We start from the raw sequence: 15,399 nt of genomic DNA, 5'->3' as shown, positions 1-15,399 counted from the left end.
GTCTGGCTATCTGCCAAAGGGGGTGACAGGATGGAGCTGAGGTGTGCATGTGTGTGCTCATGGGAGCAGGAACAGCTGAGAGGCTGGCTTCATTGAAGGAGGACATTCAGGAAATCAGCAGACAGGAGTCCGGGGAGGGTGAGGTGAGAAGGCAGCGGACCACCATGCCACGTTGGCCAAACGGGGTCCCAGGGAGCCATCTGAGGCTGAGGCAAGAGGAACAGGGATCCTGCCTTCCAGGTCCTACAGTCAGGCTGGTGGGGCCACGAGCACGCAGGTGCCAGCCCCATTCCCTATTAGGCAACACGCAGCACCATCTGCACAATCCCAGGAGCAAGAGCAGATATTTTATAATTTCCTTTTTTCTTTTTAAGCCTAAATTAAAAATAAATGTTCCTTCAGTTCTCAGATGTATATCTCTGGTGCAACCTGCCCACATTCCCTCATGCTGCCCTTTCCAGAACATGGCAGGGGAAAGGAGGAAAGAGATGAATAGAGAGAGGGAGCCAGTCCGCCGGCTTCAATGCCAGTGGATTGCACCTCTTCCAAGGAGACACTTCAGGCGTGGCCGCGTGGCGGGTGGAGAGAGCCCAGAAAGCGGCTGGGACCAGGGAACGTAGAAGGAGAGCCAACAGCCAGAATTCCCAGCCCAGCCTGCACCCTATCTTGCTGCAGGACCTCGGCCAAATCGCACATCCTATCTTTGCTCCCATTTATAGTTCATAACACGACTGGGGTCCCCTCCACAGCTCCCACCCCCGGCAGCTGTCCTCTCCACACATCTGTCTGCCTTTGATTCCCCTTCCCCTTGGGTGGCCGGCCATGGGCCCTGATGATCAACGCTCAGGCTCTGGTGGTGGGAGGAGCTGGACTCAAAACCTGGTTCTAGTATTTACCCACCGTGTGACCACACACAAGTTACTTGAGTTCTTTGTGCCTCTGTTTCTTCATCTGTTAAATGGGGACAATGCTGGTACCTCTCTGGATGATCAAGAGAGGAAGTAAGGTGTGGAAAGAATTTGGCACAGTGTCTGGCACGCAGCACGTGCTCACTAGGTGTTAAATGTTAGTATCGTTCCTTTCTTTCCTTCTACCTCATTCTTTTCTAGCTTTTGCTGGTCTCTCATTTCTCTGAACTCCACCGTCTACATTCACAATTGAGCATCATTTAGCCCCAATCTTGTCTTTGAACACAAGGCTTATCCCATAAAGGACAGTAAATTCCTGATGGTAGAATTAGGGCTTTTCTCTCTGATGTCCCCCAAAGCACTCAGCACAAAGCTGGGCCCACACCACACACTGGAAGAACATTGCTAATTCATTATTAAGAACATAATTCATTCTCGGCTAGGGAAAAGATCCATGATGGATTGTGACAATGACCACCGTCACCCATCTCTTCCTTAGTCCTTTTATTAAAGTCTGATTGCATGAGGCTATTGGCCTTTGGAGAGGGGGCAGATTGAGTTTTGGTCCCAATTCTTCACTCCTCCCTGCATCCATCCCCATGCCAGGGGAGGAATTTGTTTCCATGCTCTTGGTATTGCTTGGCCATATGACTTGCTTTGGCCAATGGCATATGGGAGGAAGTGGCAGTGCGCCAGTTCTAAGACCAGGCCTCAGAGGCCTCATATGTTTCTGCTGGCCCTCTGTGCTCCTAACATTGCCAAGAGGAGACATGCCCTGACTAGTGCCCTCATCCGAGGACAAGATGTGAGGAGCAGAGTCCAGCCTGGGTGAGCTGACTCCCAGTTGACCCCAGACCTGCAGTGAGAAGCAAAACTGCCTCGGTCAAGCCCAGTCTAGATCAGCCAAACCCTGGGTAACTGCCGATCCCTAAGAATGAACGCTCATGGCTGCCACTGAAATTTTGTGGATGTTTGTTACACAGCACTATAGTAGCAAGAGCTGATTGATACAGGGATTACTACATATGAAGAGTGAATATGCTATCCTCCCTGAGAAAAATTCTTTACCATTACTAATGCACCTTGAATTATATCTTCCCTAGTGATACTGGTTCCTGAGCAGCCTAGTTTATCTACCCACTCCACCTGGTGACCACTGGCCCAACTCTGCGGCCTCCCTGGCTAGTCCAGGAAGAAGGGAAGTTTGTGTTTGAGCCTCGTCTCAGGACAGAATCAGGAATGGGGCCAATTGTACCCATACGGCAACTGACTCACAAGAAAAATCACACCTTCACTTCAGGCCTCCGCGATCAGAGTGTTCTAACCTCTGCAGAGAGATGAGGTCTCAGCATGAGACAGAGGCACCACCAAATATCTCAATCTGCTTGGCCAGAAGTGGGACACGAACAGTTGAAGACAAGGACAAGGAAGCAAGGCCGCTGGTCACAATTCTGTGCAATGTGATACTGGGACTCAGAACTGAGCAACCCCCTACCCCATAAGAAAGTGACTTAAGCGATAAGAAAAAGAAAACATTTTAAAAGTATAAAAAAATCCAGAGGGGAAACAGGGTGTGTGCCAAAACAACTGGGTGGTGAAACTTAAGTCAGGGGAAGACCACAGGGCACAGAATTGCCTTGCTTAGCAAGATAATGGCAGAAATAACTGGTCCTCCCACCCTCCACCCCATCTCCATTTGGCTAATCCCTCCTCATCCTCCAGGTTTCAGCTTAGTTGTCACTTCCTCCAGGAAGCCTTCCCTGGTCCTCAACATGATGTTAGATTATATGCTCTCTCAGCACCCTGCCTGCCTTCTTTGAAGTATTCATCTCAGTAGTAAATATCTGTTTCAATTCTATCTTCTTTGAGAGCTTCCAGAAGCTTCAGAGGGGTGAGACCATATGACATTCACTTCTCAAATACCTGGGAGTCCTCGCTAGCAAAGCAACAGTCCTTTGGCATCATACCCTTTTCCTCCACACTGACTCACTCAATTCTAAAATGTTCCTCTTACTTTTCAAAAGACCTTCCATGGGCCCCAGTATTCAACAATTTGCCTGTTTTTTCCTTCTACTTTGTCTCCACCTTCTGATTTATATAGCTAATGATCTGAAAAGTAACACTTCGGTGCATTAGGGGTGCTGCTATTTAAAGGATCCCAACCAGTTAAAGAAAATATCTTTTGTCAAATGAATGTTTGTCCCTGACTGGTCAATTCCAGCTTAATGAGCAACAACTCTTGGATGGTATAAATTAAGCCAAAATGACTGGTATCCAAGTCTGGGACGAGGAGGGTTGGAAGGTGTCAGAAAGGCCCTGGGACTCAGCCAAATCTTCACATAAGTGAACCCTCCATGGTCCACCCTTCCTCCCCGCAGAGATGACTTGACTTACACCAGCACTTTTGGAGAAATGGGGTTTCTAAGTCCACACGATCATCTGCAGTGTTAAAATGAGAGGGTTCAGAGTAGAGTCCAAGCTCCAAATGTCCCAAGACAGAAATCTGGTTTGGACATAACCCGAGGCCTCTGGACTCACTGACAGGATGCTCCCGGTCTGCCCTCCTCAGTCTCCCAGCTGGATAGTGGGATTCTGGCCTTAAGTTCTGAGACTTCCAGAATGACAGGGGGCTGGGAGAGGAGGACAGCAGCGTCAGGGAGCTCAGGGCTGAGAGGGGAGGCACGATGTCACCTGGGAGAACCTCAGGCTCACAAGAGAAACCCAGCTCCCTGCCCTGAGACATTATGGGGGCCAAGGGTAAAGGCTGCCAGCTGGGGAAATGCAGAGAGGACGGGATGGGGGCCAGGACCCTGGCCCTGCCTCTCCCCAGCCACACATGCCTGGAAAGGACAGGGCTGCACACCTCTCAGTGGAAACTTGGGAATTGAGATGCCAGTTATAAGAAGTGACCACGGTTGGTGGGGTTCTTCTGGGAAGGTACCTGAAAAAGGGGAGCCATGAACCGCACCAACCTCGGGAAGAGCCTTGGTGGTGCACTGGCTTAGCCGCCATGCTTATGTATAAATTGGGATCTCTTTGCCACACATCAAAGGGGGAAAAGTTTCCATCTTCAAATGTTAAGCTTAAAATAAGACACTACATGGGTGCCAGTAGATCTGTGAAATCTGCTGACTAAACTGGCACCAGCTTCTGGGAAAAAACCAGCTCGTTTCTCCTGAGCTCTGGGAGTGAGCAGGGTAGGGGCGGGGTTACTCTCAGGCAAGGTGACAAAAGCGTGGGGGGTCAAGTCAGGGATGCTCACCTGGGCAGGAGGCAGTTTAGATGTTGCTTCCAGAAGCATCTTAGTCAAGGCACCTGCCAGCCTTACTCACTCCTTCCCTTTATCACTCAGGGACCCAGTTCTAGCACATTCGCTGGCACCCCATTTCTATTTTGGTAAGCATTTTAGTGGTTTCTGCATGTGTATATTTCTTACCCATTCTATCACAGCAGGGGCTTCCCTAAGGCATGGACTGGAACCTTCAGTCGCCTTCAGACCAGGCATTTGCTGAGATGTTCAGTGCTACCAGACGACAGCAGGGTCTTAGGGGAGCTGATGTGGCTGGTGGGAGCCAGGCCTCAGGTGGAAGTGCCGGGACAGCCACAGTGCTCCCTCCTTACTGGGCGAGGCAGTGGCCCCGGGAGGGAGTGGGACCAACGGGTCCTCACATTGTTTATCCACGTCAAAGTCCCTGGATGGAAGGCTACAGGTTATCCAAGACCAGTGGCTCCTCGTGGGACATGGCCTCTGGCCCCCCTGTTCTGAATCCCGGAATACAACTATTCGGGGCTAGGAAGTGAGGCTAGGTGAGCCTGTCATTTTGGCTCTGGCTGCCACTGAGGCCAGCCCAGGTCATGCTGCCCATTCGCCTCAGTCAAGTGTTCATACAGGATCTCAGATTCCAGGGATTCCTATTCTCACATCCTACACATTTATCCACAGAGGGATGTTTGCTCCAGGCTGGAAGAGGACTTGTCCTGATAGGACATTCACAGCGTCTACTTCAGCAGTAAACCCCTGAACAACATGGGAGTGGATCAGCACCCAAGTTCCCATGACGCCTAGAAGGCCATAGTGACCCTGAAGTGATTGATTTGTCTTACGAAGAGGAGAGAGTGGAAAAATATGGGGTGTCCTCAATAACACCTGTGAACTAGACACAGTGCTGGCATCCCTTGGGTTAGCTAGTTTATCCCAGTTGATGGCAGCCATTAATTTTGAAAGGGTCCAGTTGGCCTCTTATGAGGAATAAGCCCCAAACTCAACTTCTCTGGCTTGGGAGAGATGACACTGCCAAAAGATATATCTTTTTATTTTTAAGCATTGATGGAATATTTATTAAAATTACTATGGCAGATTCTTGTTTGCCTACCTATAGCTATTTTTCACTTCTTTCTCACTAACAGAATCCCTATAATTAGGGATTGACTATATATCCAGCTAAGTTCTACATGGAATACAAACAGAACTGTTCTGTGACACTTTGAAGAAGACTACTTAAAGGGAAATGACTCAGCTAGGAGGTACATCCTTTTACTTCTCCCTTCTTTCTCCTCCCTGGGATGTGGCTGTGATGACTGGAACTTCAGCAGCCATTCTGGGCTATGAGGTGACTGACACTAGAAGGCGGCACTGAGAATGGTGTAGAAAAATGGAAGCCTGGATTCCTGATGACTGTGGGGATCTGCCTACCTCCAAAATTCTTTGGTATGAGAGAGAAATAAATTATTTTGTTTAAGTTACTATTATTTTGAACTTTTTGTTATGTACAAGTGGTCCTACTCCTAACTGATATAATCATATACTATGCTACAAAGAAAACCATAATAAATCTCAAATGGCAAAATTGTAGCGGTCACTCTCTCTGAAAATGAGATAAACTAGAAAATAATAACAAAGGAATATATCCTTTTAAAACCCAGTCATTTGGAATTTAAAATGCATTCTTCTGACTATCTAACAGACTAAAGAGGATTCAAAGCTATAATTTCAAACTTAGTTAGAAAATAAAAACATAGATCACTATATATGAAAATGTATTAAACATAGCCAAGAATTCGATATACTCAGAAGCAAATTCAGAGCCCGAAACAGCTTCATTAGAAGGAAAGAATGAGAATAAATACGAATAAGTTCAAGGCAAAAGATTAAGAAACCAGCCACAAACAAATCAAAGAGGAAAAGTGGATATTATAAAAACAAAAGCAAAAATGAATAAATTAGAAAATGAAAACAGAAGAATTGATAGATACATCTAAGAGCTGATTCCCAGACACAACTCTCACAAATCTAGTTATTTTAATAAAGGAGATGGAGGTGAGAAGTGGGGACAAGACTCAAAACTCAATCCAAGGAAAGATCATTATATTTTAAAAATCAATATTTAAAACTTTTCTACAACAAAGACACCAGAGAGTAAAGGAAGAACAGCTGGGAGAGAGATTTGTAATATATATAATTCAAAGGATTAATATCTAAAATATATAAGGAATGCTTACAAATCAATTAGGAAAATACAGCAAATGGAAGAATGGACAAAGGATGTTAAGAGCTAATTCACGGAAAAGGAAATGTAAACAGCCAATAAATATATGAAAAAAAGTGAGATCTTTTTGGTGTTCAGGGAAATGTGCATTGCCTTTTACACAGCAAACTCAGTTTCTGGAATGGGCCCTTAAGAAATCATCATACTTGTGCAAAAAGAACTTTATAAGGATTTTTCACAGCACTGTTATTTCTAATAGCAAATAATCAGAAACAATCTAAATCCATCACTATGGGAGAGAATGCTACTCAGCAGGGAAAACGAAGAAAGGAGGGAAGGAAGGAAGGAAGGGAGGGAGGGAAGGAGGTAGGGAGGGAGGGAGGAAGGAAGGAAGGAAGGGAGGGAGGGGATCCTTATGGAGGCAAACTGCTAAGTGTAATTAAGCTATTTGTGGATAAATAAGTGTATTTTTACTTATAAAACATATCTATCTAAAAACAAATTTTTAGTGATGATTCATATCTTTGCAAATGCCTAGAAAAAAGCCTGAAAGTTCACACCAGACTTCCACAGAGGTTACTTCTGGGAATAGATTTGGAGTTGAGGGCTGTCAGAGGAACTTTACTTTTTTTTTTTTTTTTGCATTGTTTGAATTCTGAGCTGAGAGAACATATTCATGTATGACTTGTATAACTTTAAAAATATTCTTTAAAAATATTCTTGGTGATATTTTTGAATTCCAAAGAACATATTCATGTATTACTTGTATAATTTTATAAAATACATGGAGAAGTTTTTTTTAATCCTAAGGATATTTCTGCACTCCAAAGATAAAGAGAAAAAATACCAAAAGCTCCCAAAGAGAATGGGGGAGGTTTATCCATAAAGAAAAAGAGAATCAGGCCAACTATTGTTCATATATAAGAAGGGAAGAAACGTCATTTCAGATATGCAAGGTCTCAGAAAGTATTGCCCACACACTCAATATTATTCAAAGAAGTACTCTAGCAAAACATAGAGAACATACACACACATACACACACACACACACACACACGAAAAGCCTAAAAAATTGTGAAGTTTAATATAGGTGTTAAGCAAGGATTCAAAAAACTGGTGAGATTCCAGATTATTTCCAAAATCTTGACAGGTGTGTATGGGTGAAATGGTAGAGTAGAGAGTAGGGTAAAACGGTACGCTAAAAGTCTCTTCCTTTATGGGTAGGGTTGGGGAGGTCCTATTTACTATTCAATTATTGATATTGATAAGGTAGATACAGCGAAATCTCTCCATAAAATATTATAGGAGAATGGTAATTAGAGAGGATTAGGATGCTCCCCTTCCAAACTACTTAAGAAATCAAAAGCACCGATGAAAATTACCACTCTAGTACAAATCAGGAAAATAAATGGAAACAATAACAAACTTGATAAGCAAACCAACAAACAAGCTACTTGATGGCTGGGATAAGTGCTCACAATAACCAGTGGCAGAATAAATATGAATGGGTTCCATTAATTATTAAAGTTAAAGACAGAGTTTCTCAAACTGGGTAAAAAAGAGTAGAATTTAGCTCAATTTTGTCTACGAGTGACATATACACAAAAATTAAGTATCACTCTGATATAAATGTGTAGGCAATAATTTACAAGGCAAATAAAATGGGAATAGAAATATTAATATGAGATGAAGTAGAATTCAAGACAACAATATTCAATGAAACAGGGATATTTCGTGTGTGTGTGTGTGTGTGTGTGTGAAAGAAAGAAAGAGAGAGAGGTGGGAAGGTGGAGATTACAACATCAAGAAGATAAAAATGTCATGAACACACCAAACCCCACTGCACTGAAATATATACAGCAAAAACTATAAGAAATGCAAAGAAATTAAATGCACACAATTACAGTGGGGGAAACATAAGATTTTCTCAGAATATTTCAGAACAATGTAGAAGTTTCAGGGAAACTACAAAAGGATAGTGATGAGAATGATATTCCCTATACATGTTGATATATATTTAAAATATACGTATAAAATGAAACATTGCAAGCATACAGAGAAGTCTAGAGGATACTACAATGAATATCCACATACTGCCAAATCTTATCATTTTGTCAAATTTTTGTGAAAATTTTATCTTTTTAAAAGATGAAACGTAACAGATACAAATGAAGCACCTCCTGTTCTGCTAGATTCCATTGCCTTCTCTCTCTCTCCAGAGGTAAGTAGTATCATGAATCTGTTGCTAATTCCCATGAATGTTTTTATGGATCCTTGAAAAATATACCCATAAATATATATATAATACTGCTTTGCATATTAAAACATTATATAAATGACATCAGACAGTATTATTACTCTGCTACTGTTTTTTCATTCATCATTGTTTTTGAGATTTATCAATATTGATAAATGTAGCCCTGTTCATTATTTTCTTTCCTGTGTTAAGTATTCCATTGCATGACTAAATCATGAATACTTATCCATTCTCTTGATGGACATTTCAGTGGTTTCCTTTTCTTTTGCTATTATAAACAGTGCTGCAAATATTTTCTTTTCATATTTAATGTGTTTTGTGTATGAGGTGAAATCTAACTTTATTTCTTTTTCACATAGGTAGCACCATTTTTTAGATGGTCCATCCTTCTTCTCCACTGATTTGTCAAATATCAAGCTTCCATATGGGTATGGGCATGTTTCCAGACTTTCTATTCTGTTGCAATGATCTATTTGCTTATCTCCAAACCAAAACCAAACTGTCTTATACTACTTAGTAGGGTGACTCTCCTCTTACCGCCTCATACTTTTTTTTTTTTTGGCTGCGTTGGGTTTCCGTTGCAGTGCACGGGCTTCTCACTGTGGTGGCTTCTCTTGTTGTGGAGCACAGGCTGGAGGCACGCGGGCTTCAGTAGCTGCAGGGTGTGGGCTCAGTAGTTGTGGCGCGCGGGCTTCAGAGTGCAGGCTCAGTAGTTGTAGCACACCGGCTTAGTTGCACTGTGGCATGTGGGATCTTCCCAGACCAGGGATCGAACCCACTTCCCCTGCATTGGCAGATGGATTCTTAATCACTGTGCCACCAGGGAATTCCCACCACCTCATTCTTGAAAATTGTCTTGGCTGTTCTTGGCCCTTAGCTTGTTCATATAATTTTTAGTATCAACTTGTCAAGTTCCATGAAAAATCCTGCTGAGATTTTGATTGGAATTTTATTGAATATAATTAAATATAATTTGAAGAAAATGGGTATCTTCATGATATTGAATATTCCCACCCAAGGTGATATATTTCTCCATTTATTTAGATCTCCAATGTCCTTCAATAAAGTTTTATACGTTTTTCCATAAAGATCTTGCACATCCTTTCTTGAATTTATTTTTGGTAACTTATCATTCTAAGTGCTATCATAAATGCTTTCTTTTAAAAAAATATATCATGTTCTAGATGCTTGTTATAGTTTATAGGCATACAGCAATTATCTTGTATACTTGTCTTACATCCAGAAATCTTATAAAATAGTAGTTCCAATAGTTTGCCTATTCTCATGAAAAATTTTGTTCCTTCCTTTCCAATCCTAATACTGGTCATTTATTTTTTCATGTCTTATTGTACTTGTTAGTCTCCTAGGAAAATGCTGGATAGAAGCACTACTATCAGGCATTCTTACCCTGTCCCGGACATTAAGATTTTACCTTTATCTGACATCTTTAAGAATGGTTCTTGCTATGGGGTTGGAGTTTTTTTTGTTTTTTCTGACAGATACTGTATTAAGTTAATGAAGCTCCCTTTTAGACCTAACTAACCTCTTTTTAAAAAAATTATAAATGGAGTTATGTTTTATCAAATGATTTTTCTGTATCTACTGAGATCATCATGTTTCTCCTTCAATTTGCTAATGTGATGAACTATATTAATACATTCTCTAATGTTACCATTTTGGGTAAATCTTTTTTGATATAGTTTAATACAGTGCTGGATTCAACTTGCTATTATTTCATTTAGACTATGTGTAATTTCATAAGTGATATTGGCCTATAATTTTTCTTTCTCATACTTACTTCTTTGGTATTGGTCTCAAAGTGCCTCATAAATGAATTGGGGAATATTTCCTCTTTTTTATTCTCTTTAAAGAGTTGTGTAAAGATTGAGTTTGGCTATTCCTTTGAGTGTAGTCATCTGAAAGATCATGGGAGCCTAGTGGTAATTTTTTATTTGTTTGTTACTTCTTTGGTGCATATATTTTAAGCAACTGATCTAATTTCTTTCTATTTACAGGTCTTTTCAAATTCTATATTTCCTCTTGCTAGGCAGTTTTTGGTAACCTGTACTTTCTCAGAAATGTATCCATTTTTTTCTAAGTCTTCAAATTTACTGCCCCAGATTGTTCAATGCATTTTGATCTTTTAAACTTCTATTATATCTGTAATTATTATACTTTTTAGTCCTAGTATTTTTTATTTGTATCTTCTCTCTTTTTTCTTGCCCAGTATTGCCAGAAATGTCTATTTAATTAGTCCTTAGATAGAAGCTAGGAAGTTACCCTCAAGATATATCTCCAACAATATCAAAACACATGCACAAGACTATTCTTGCATTATTCATATTGGCAAAATAATGGAAATAGTCTAAATGTCCATATGTAGGAAAATAGTTGAATAACTTATGGTACTTCCATGTAGTATGGAAGTAACTACTACGTAGTAACTACTATGCAGCTATTTTAAAAAAAGGGGGGGGGGCTTCCCTGGTGGCGCAGTGGTTGAGAATCCGCCTGCTGATGCAGGGGACACGGGTTCGTGCCCCAGTCCGGGAGGATCCCACATGCTGTGGAGCGGCTGGGCCCATGAGCCATGGCCGTTGAGCCTGCACATCCGGAGCATGTGCTCCGCAACGGGAGAGGCCACAACAGTGAAAGGCCTGCGCACCGCAAAAAAAAAAAAAAAAAAAAAAAAAAAAAAGAATGAGGAAGATTGCTATAAACTGATACACTGTGATTCCCAGGATATGTCATTAAGCAAAAAAAAAAAAATTGCACAGAAGGGTTATATAATACAGTACCTTTTATAGAAAAAAAGAAAGGGAAATGTATTTGTATTTGCTTATTTTTACAAAAAGAAATAGGAAGGATAAAATTTACTTAGAGAGGATGGGTGGGAAGGAGGTAGAAGGGATAGAGAGGGAAATGGGACTTTTATTATGCCTTTTTTACATAGCTTTTGACTTTTGAACTATGTTGACATTTTATATAGTTCCCAAAATAAGTCAATAAGAATGGGAAAACATGAAATTCAGTGGCAACAGAAATGAATAAACCTAACTGTATATCAAATAAATAACATATACACACAGAAGAAAATAATTAATTCAAATAACTTTTTTTTTTTTTTTTTTTTTTGCGGTATGTGGACCTCTCACTGTTGTGGCCTCTCCTGTTGTGGAGCACAGGCTCCAGACGCGCAGGCTCAGCAGACGCCCATGGCTCACGGGCCCAGCCGCTCCGCGGCATGTGGGATCCTCCCAGACTGGGGCACGAACCCGTGTCCCCTGCATTGGCAGGCAGACTCTCAACCACTGTGCCACCAGGGAAGCCCTCTCAAATAACTTCTGAACACAGTTCTCTGACTATATACTCTCAGTAGGATCTATTCAACGGACAAAAAGAACTTCAGAGAAATCTCAAGCTTTACTTAATACATTTGGCGGGGGGGGGGAGGATTAATACATGTTTGAGTGGCATTAATGTAGCAATTCTGAAATTCTTTTATTTGTATATATAAGATTTAGTAACTGAATAAATACATTGTTGTTGTATTCTCATTCAGGGAGAAGGAAGATGTAGATATGGACTGGAAGGAGGGGAAGAACTCTGAGATGTTGGATTGGAATTAGAGGTATTAGTATGTAGTCATGATTTTTAAAAAGCTGTATGTCCTAGCTCTGTCTGCTAAGAGGGCCTAGAAACAATGACATACCAGTAACAATGAGCACACTTAACTATCCAGATTTTGGTTTCTAAATACCATTCCCCTCTAAAAGGAACCAAGGCTCTTTGGAGAAATGGGGCAGAGAAACTACAAGATGAGTTTGGAATATCCATACATTGTGCTAGAAAGTATTGAAGTACATACTCATAGCATAAAAAAGACATGTCAAATGGACACTGAAATTGCTTTAAAGGGTTTCTGTTGGTCAAATTTGGCACAATTTGTATATAAAAATGAATAATGAAAAAAGTAAATTACTATCCACTGAATATAAAAAATATACAAGACCATACTGACAGTTTTGTTTTGTTTTGTTTTGTTTTTTGCAGTACGCGGGCCTCTCACTGTTGTGGCCTCTGCCATTGTGGAGCGCAGGCTCAGCGGCCATGGCTCACGGGCCCAGCCGCTCTGCAGAATGTGGGATCTTCCCGAACCAGGGCACGAACCTGTGTCCCCTGCATCGGCAGGCGGACTCTCAACCACTGCGCCACCAGGGGAGCCCTGACAGTTTTAAAAAACAAGAAAATGGGAGGCAGAAGGGAAGACCCTTATTTACAGGAGGCTTCCAATTAATAAACATAGAATGAATGATATTTATGAAATATATAGGAAACTTTCAGACTAGGTAAATATCCTGTTCCCCATCAGTTTTTCACTTAGTGGTTTTAACATCTGTTGGTCATTCTTGTCTGTTTCCTGCTTTAGGCTAAGATGAAAATAAGTTACTATAAATGTTTATATATAGATCTTTGTGTGGACATATGTATTCACTTCTCTTGAAGTAAATACCTAAATGTAGGACTGCTGGCTCACACTGTAGGTGTATGTTTATAAGAAACTGCAATACCATTTTCCATATACACCTGCCCTGATCCCAATCCCAATTCTAGGATCACATGCCACATTTAGTTGTTATCTCTTTAGCCTCCTAGGTACAATGCAAGAGAAATGAGGATGTGTGTAGGGGTGTGTGTGTGTGTGTGTGTGTGTGTGCGTGTGTATGTATCTCTATATATATCCTCTGAAAGACTTGTACAATCATGTTCAAAGCTTGTTGTTGTAAACTCCAAACTGGAAACAACCTAAATGTCTACCAACAGTAGGATGAATAAAGAAATTTCTATATAATTATAGCAGTGGAATATTATACAGCCACAAAAAAGAACAAGCTAATACTACATATAACAGTAAGTCTCATAAACAATTGGGTGAAAGAAGCCAAGTCTCCAAAAAGTACATTTATATAAGTGATTCCATTTATATAAAGTTCAATAACAGGCAAAATGAGAATATAATGAAGGAGTCAGAAAAGTGGTTCCCTGTGAGGTTAGTGACTGAGAGGGGGTACATAAGAGGTTTCTGAGACGCTGGTAATGCACTATATCTTTATCTAAGTGATATTTACTTAGATGAGCTCACTTTGTGAAAACTTATCAAGCCGTACATTTATGACAAATGCACCCTTTCTGTACATTTGTTTTACCCCAATATAAAAAGATTAACAGTAAGCTTAATCCTGATTTCAAAACAGAACAAAAATAATGCTGAATTTTCCAGTTTTCAGAAGGCACCCTTACTTTCTGACTTCCCAAGCTTTCTGGGAAAACTTCCCTGTAATCTAACCAGCATGTCCTAACTAACGACAATACTTGGAATGGGAAATATATAGGGATGAAGGCACTTTGAGGCCCTGTTGGGTGTACATTGGCACACGTTCTATGGAAACAGGTTTGACAATACACATCAAGAGAATTAAAAAGAAATATATGATATTTTCTCCAGTGAGTCCCCTCCAGGAATTTATCCTAAATCAACAACTCAAATATTTATGAACAGCGATGTAGTTATACATTAAAAATTTTTTTAGAAAAGAAAACCCTTTGAAGGTAATACTTACAATTGGCGTCCCGAAAGGAATGTAACCTGTGAGAGGACAGAGAGAAGAGTCGGGTTTTATAATCCCACCTGACTCTGCCCCACCTGCCTTTCAACTGGGAGGCCAGAGAGACTTCTGGCCTTGGTCTTGGCAGTGGTCCCAGGGAGAGGGCTCAGGTCAGTTAAGCGGGAGGCACCTCTAGCCCCAGACCTTTTCCCAGCCCAGCCCTCCCCAAGACAGAGGGCTCCCCTGTGTCCCCCAACCTCCTTGTCTCTGTTCCCCTCAGTCCTCACTCGCCCCCAAAGCCAGGGGCCCATTCCTGAAGGAGGCACCCACAGCGGAGGCGCTGCCACTCTGCACTTGGTGGTCCCCCCACGATTTCCTCCGGGAGCCACGAAGCCCCGCCAGCCTCACCACAATGTCTCTGGAGGTCCTGGGATGTCCTCCTCCTTCCCTCAGCCTGTCTTTCTAAAACACACCCTTACTTTCCCAGCTTCATGACCATTTCTGGAAAGGGCATTCCCTACCCACCTGAGATGTGTGCCTCTAAGTGCCAGAGCTCTTTGAATCTTTAGGGCCCTGTCTGGACATCCTCAGTAGAGCAGGAAAGGGCTGGCATGAAGTGCAGCTGGGCCCTGGCCGTCTCCCCACGGCTCAGGGCCCCCAGACTATGGCAAGGCCCCTCCCCCAGCCTCACTGCTGTAGGTGGGCATCCTCCTGTCCCAGCCACTAACTTACAGCAGCCAGTCAGCTGGTGGCCCAGCAGCAGGGAGCAACACTTGCACGGGTTACGTCTAGAGCAAAGGTTGGGGTCCTGCGTGTGCATATTTGTACACATGAGCCGCCACTCTCCTACCTGCACCCCTCCAGGGAGAGGCCCAAAGACTGATCAGAGAATCGCAGAATAAGCCAGTCTCAGAGGGAGAGCCTGCTATGGCCCCACGCAGGCACTGGGGAGGACCTACAGCCGCAGCTACAAGAGCGTTCACCGCCTTGGAGTTCCTCATGGCAAAGCAAGGGTCACCGGGCACTAACTGACCATTTGCACAATGACATCATGTGCTTGTCTATTCTCTCAGCCCCATGAGTTCAGGCTCTCTGAGGGTAGGGACCCTGACTAACCTCCTGGACTGAGAACACCCACTGGT

General features: G+C 42.1%; 1 protein-coding gene across 5 annotated transcripts in view; it reads right to left on the bottom strand.

Moving 5' to 3' along the window:
- The window catches only part of SFXN5 (sideroflexin 5), a 116,459-nt gene that overhangs the window by 60,155 nt on the left and 40,905 nt on the right, over nt 1-15,399 (bottom strand). For all 5 annotated transcript variants that reach the window (XM_081253936.1, XM_081253939.1, XM_081253935.1 and 2 more), the window contains exon 6: nt 14,273-14,298. In XM_081253936.1, the coding sequence (XP_081110062.1) occupies nt 14,273-14,298 (26 nt within the window). The remainder of the gene's footprint in view (nt 1-14,272; nt 14,299-15,399) is intronic.

The sequence above is a fragment of the Mesoplodon bidens genome, assembly GCF_964165515.1.
Source record: "Mesoplodon bidens genome assembly, chromosome: 14".
In the NCBI taxonomy this organism is placed as follows: domain Eukaryota; kingdom Metazoa; phylum Chordata; class Mammalia; order Artiodactyla; family Ziphiidae; genus Mesoplodon; species Mesoplodon bidens.
This window is presented reverse-complemented; position numbering and strand designations above follow the sequence as displayed.